Raw genomic sequence first — 5,709 nt, 5'->3', positions numbered from 1 at the left:
TGCCTTATTTTATTTAGTCTCTTCTATATTTCAAAGATTAACACTTAATAATGACATACACATATTTTGTAATTGCCGTAATAATTTTCTTTGTTATATTTCAAGATTTGAAAATACTGGCAATAGAAGTTTATTTACTCTGAAATATATTCCAAATCTGAAGTAGGCAATAGTGTAATGGACTAATCCTACCTTAATTTAGACCGAAGTAGTGTCATACACATTAAAATAAATGTTGAAAGAATTAATTGTTTAAGGTAATGTGAAAAACAGATCAACATTTAATGGAATTGTTAAATAAAAAATACCTGAATAATTCTCTATGATCAATAAAGAGATGACTTTTCAAGTTCTCTTTAGTTACTCAGTGAATTTCCTCTGAGATGGAATGGGGGTTTTGTATATTCATAAATAATATGGATACACAGAAGTTTTAGAACTTCTAAAAAGTAATTCCACATAATCATAGACACTGAGGAAATCTAGAGAATCATAAGCACGTGTTTTACTTCACCAAGTTTGAAGAAGCTAAAAGAAATGAATAAATGTCATGATAGGCACCACTCACCAATGTTTAATCAAGATCAGATAAACAATTTAAATGTATCAATAACTCCTAGTGAATTAGAAGCAGTCATTAAGGACCTTTTAATCCCCACCCCCTCCAAAATAATCTACCACCAAATGGTTTTAGCACGGAGAATTCTACCAGAATTTCAAAGAATTGTTAATGTAAATGCCAACACTCCTCAAATTATTCCACAAAACAGAAACAGAAAGAACATTCACAAATTCATTTCATGAAGCCACAGTTATTGTGATAATACTCAAATTACAAAGACTCGACAAGGTAAGAGGTTTATAGACCAATTTCCCTTATGAACACAGATGCGAAAATGCAAAATTCTTGCAAAGTGAATCCAGAAACACATGTAAAAAATCATCCACCAAGATCAGAAACTAATCATTAAGATAGAGCTAAAACAACTCTTCAACCACAGTCTGCTGTTTTTCCATTTTCTCATCACCAGGATTTCTGCCTTACCACTCTACTCTTCATTCTTTTTGCTTTTATTTCCTTAGAAACATCATTGTGCACAGAGGAGATGGATGTCTACAATCTTACCACAGTGACTCAGTTCATCCTCATAGGGCTCTCTGACCTCCCTGAGGTGCGTTACCCACTCTTTGTGGCCTTTGTCATCATCTATCAAATAACTTTGCTGGGAAACGGGGCCATCCTCTTGGCCATAGTGACTGAGAGAAAGCTTCAAACTCCCATGTATTACCTGCTGGCAAATCTGTCCCTGCTGGACATATTCTGCCCATCAGCTACTGTCCCCAAGATGCTCAAGAATCTCTTGACTGAGGATCACAGCATTTCCTTTGTTGGGTGTGCTCTGCAGCTCTATTTCCTGGTGGCCCTGGCTGGGACTGAAGTTTTCTTGCTGGCCGTGATGGCTTATGACCGGTATGTGGCCATATGTTTTCCTCTGCGTTACTCCCTCATCATGACCAAGGTTCGCTGTGTACAGCTGTTGTTTGGAACCTGGGCAGCTGGGTTTCTCAACTCTTTTCTCCACACAATGTCTACCTTTAGCCTCTCTTTCTGCAATTCCAATAGAGTTAACCAGTACTACTGTGATATCCCACCTGTGGTGGCCCTGTCATGCTCCTCTACCTACATGACAGAAATGCTTGTTTTAGTGGTAGGAGGTATTTTTGGTGTTGGTGCTTTTCTGATCACTTTGATTTCCTACATCTACATCGTGTCCACCATCCTAAAGATCCAGTCAGTGGAAGGGAAGCGTAAAGCTTTCTCCACATGTGCTTCCCATCTTCTTGTAGTCTTCTTGTTCTATGGCACAACAATATTTACCTATATTCGCCCCTCCTCCAGTCAGCATTCTCCTGCCAGAGACAGACTTATCTCTATGTTGTATGGGGTCATTACCCCCATGTTAAACCCCATTATTTACAGCCTGAGGAACACAGAAGTCAAAGGAGCACTCAGAAAAGTTTTTCATCTTAGGATGTGCTCTCAAAAACCATGATGTAAGACTCTCTCAAACTCTTCTTAGGATGAATATATGGAAGAATATAAGGTATCAAAATTATAAAACAGTGTATGTAAAGAAAGAAACTGAATGCAAACATGCTAAATTCACATATTATTCACACCTCTGTATTCACTTTAAAGTATGTAATTGAAAAATAAAAAAAAACTTTGAGGCTGAATAGGATATCAGTTATTAGTAGGCTATCTATTGCCGTCTCGTATCACTATCTATATTCAAATGCATGCCTATGATTATATTTACATATATATTATGTTTATTTTTGTTTCTCATCTACATTTATCTATGTAGTCAGATCTTCATTATTTTTCAACTTTGTTTTATTTTTAAAAGACTTTTTTTATGAGCATTGAGGGCCTTGCCTGCTTGTGCATAAGCACTCCTTGTGCATGCTTAGCGTTCATATTGTCTGTAAGAGAGTGTTGTATCTACTGGAACTGGAGTTATAGATAATAGTGAGTCACCATGAGAATATCAGGACAAAATCTTAGTCCTTTGTAATAGCAGCAAGTGCTTTTACCTTCCACCATTAATTTTATTTTTTAATTTAAATATTGGTTTATTTTTATGTATGTGGGTGTTTTGTCTAAACATGTATCTATATACCATATGTATTCAGTGACTGTGGAGGCCACAGGAGGGCATTACATCCCCTGGAACTGGAGTTTAAGATTGTTGTAGGTCGTTATATGTGTGATGAGAATTGTACAAGGGTCTCCTGGAGAAGCAGTCAGTGTTGTTAATCTCCGAGCTATTTTTCTAAATCTCTTTAATTTAATTTTAATTGACAAATTATTACAAACCTTTAAGGAGTTAAATTGGTTTTATTTTTTATAAACACTGTAATAACTAAACCTTGTTAGTTAACATGTTTTTTCCCTCAAATATCTCTCTCTTTGTGATGAAAATTCATGAAAAATTTCTTCTTTCCTAGGAATGCATTTTTGATAATATTTATTATATTGAAAATACTATTGAAATGCCACTCATAGGTGAAAAATCTTATTTAGCCTGATAACTTGAGCATCTGTGACTGCAGAAAATGACAAAAGGAGGAGACACCCAAGGCTGAAAGTCAGGAAGCAGTTTTATTTTATGTACAAGAGAAGCCCATGAGACACCACTCCCAACACTCATTTCTGAGTTTAGCTAAACAGATAATTTTTATACCTCTTTCCTCCCCTTGCTTGCTTCCTGCAATGGCAACCCATATGCATTTCTTGACATATATTTTGAGTGTCTATATTAAGCTTGGTTAAAATGTTTTCTAAACTCTCCCAGAAGCAGAAAAATGTTCTCAAACAGTAGCATTTATCAATCTATTTTTAGCACAGAGTGGATGGGGGGATTTTGGGTTATGTACAAGGCAGTGAGATACTTCAAGGGTATGACTAGCCTGATATAGATGCCTCTCATGTTTTCAGAGCCTTAAACAAAAATAATCCTTTATCTGCACAGTCATACCTTTTGTTAATAAACATTTCTCTTGTCTCTTTGAGTTTGGTTCATTCATATTCTCTATATAAGTTACAACATGAATTATTTATCCTTCTGTGATTTGATATTGCACTAAGATTAGTCATCTACATCCATTAATGTTGACACAGATGACATTTCTCTAGGCAGAACACATTCTATGCCATGTTTATATTGTGTTTATAATATTATGCTAAATTATGTCTATGAATTCTTAATCATTTATCTATTGAAGACAGTTTGATCTCCTCATGTTACTTGTGAATTATGTATCATTAAGTCCAAAGAAATAGAGCAGGATTTATTTATTTATTTTTTTTTGAGACAGGGTTTCTCTGTATTGATTTGGAGGCTGTCCGGGAACTCGCTCTGTAGAATAGGCTGGCCTCAAACTCACAGAGATCTGCCTACCTCTACTTCCCAAGTGCTGGGATTAAAGGCATGTGCCACCAACGCCTGGATGAGCACGATGTTTTTAAAATAATAATTTATTTTATTTTATAATATTTTTATTATTGTTTGAGAAATTTGTGCATGCATACAATGTATTTTATCCATGTCTGATTATCTCTGCTCCAGTTAATTCTGCATCTATCCTCCATTATTTTTTTCTGTATGTGTGTGTGTGTGTGTGTGTGTGTGTGTGTTATTTTTCTTGTTGACTCCATTTAGTCTTGCCATATGTGTGTGGTGCAGAATCATCTAATGGAGTATGGATAGTTTTTCATGGGCTACATTCCTGAAGCACACTGAAAACTGACTTTCCCTTTCTTTTTATTTGGTTTTTCATGACTGGGTTCTCTGGGTAACAGTCCTAGCTGACTTGGAATTGACTTTCTAGACCAGGCTGGCCTCTGTCTTTGGAGTATTTGGATAAAAGGTGTGGACCACCATGCCCAGTTGGACTTTCCTTTTATTACTAGCCATCAATTGCAAATATCTCCTTAGTTAGGTATGGGATTTCATAACTAACCACCTTCTTCCATGCTGGGATTTTGTTGGGCTTGATTTTGTGCATACGATATTCATACTGTCACAATCACTGTGAGTTCACACATGAAGCTGTACAGTTATGTCCTAAAAGCACTGTTTCACTAGTCATTCACTGCCTCTGGCTCTTAAAATCTCTCCATTTTCTTTTGTGCCAGGATCCTTGAGTTTCAAAGGATGAGCTGCAATGTAGATACCCCATTTAGGGATAGCTAAACACACTCAGCATGTTGGACAGTTGTGGGTCTCTGTGTGAAGAGCTATCTGCTGCAAAGAAACACTACTCTAGGGGGTTGAGAGATATGCTAGTATATTAGTATAACAAAGTTAGGAGTTGTGTTAGTACTATACCTATTTAGGTTAATAATAGTAGTATGTTTCCTCCTAGTACCTTTAAATTCATTAGGCAGAAGAACTTTGCACTGATAGTTGTGGCACACATGGACTCTGTCTCATGAAATTGGCCCTAAATTCAGAGGGTGTTTGTATACTCTCAAAACATTTACATCACTGTTTCACCAGTGGGCAAATATATGTGCATTGTTGGACATTAAATATATCATAATATTTGAAACTGGGTAAGATTGATTCCTTTTTATTCTTCTGGTAGTATGCATAGCACATTACAGTACCATGAAAGCTAGCCAGTAGGGATGAAGCTTCCAGATCAGCAACAATTTTTATTTCTCCATGGTCCATGACTCAAGTGTGTGATGTCAAGAACAACAGGGTTTCACCATCAATTATGGAGGTTAACCAAGAGCATTAACAATACATGCAATGTTGGGGATTCATGAGATTCAAATGACCAACAACTCCAATAACATGTAACTAATTCCTGTAACTTTTTATATGATGGCTAGTGGTGTCTATTAGGGGCATTCTCCTGCTCTCATTACAGGGTTGCTTCATTTAAACTATTTTTGGGTATATATTTTAGGAAGCTTCTGTAGTAGCAGGTTTATACATGAATTTCTTAAAGTTCTATAGTGTTATTTAACCCTCCATGTAATCACTTTTTAAAATTTTATTTTTTGATTTTAGATATCAATCCCAGTTCTCCTTCCCTCTCCTCATTCCACTCCACCCATCTTCCCCTCACTGGACCCCCATCTGCTCCTCAGAGAACATATGGCCTCCCATGGGATAGTCAACAAAATCTGTC

General features: G+C 36.3%; 1 protein-coding gene across 1 annotated transcript; it reads left to right on the top strand.

The window, feature by feature from the left end:
* Positions 1-1,106: 1,106 nt before the first annotated feature.
* On the top strand, positions 1,107-2,054 carry LOC101842534 (olfactory receptor 5V1-like). The gene has a single exon (XM_005077864.2). The coding sequence runs from the start codon at positions 1,107-1,109 to the stop codon at positions 2,052-2,054; it is 948 nt and encodes a 315-aa protein (XP_005077921.1).
* Positions 2,055-5,709: the final 3,655 nt, after the last annotated feature.

The sequence above is a fragment of the Mesocricetus auratus genome, unplaced genomic scaffold, assembly GCF_017639785.1.
Source record: "Mesocricetus auratus isolate SY011 unplaced genomic scaffold, BCM_Maur_2.0 Super-Scaffold_4256, whole genome shotgun sequence".
In the NCBI taxonomy this organism is placed as follows: Eukaryota; Metazoa; Chordata; class Mammalia; order Rodentia; family Cricetidae; genus Mesocricetus; species Mesocricetus auratus.
This window is presented reverse-complemented; position numbering and strand designations above follow the sequence as displayed.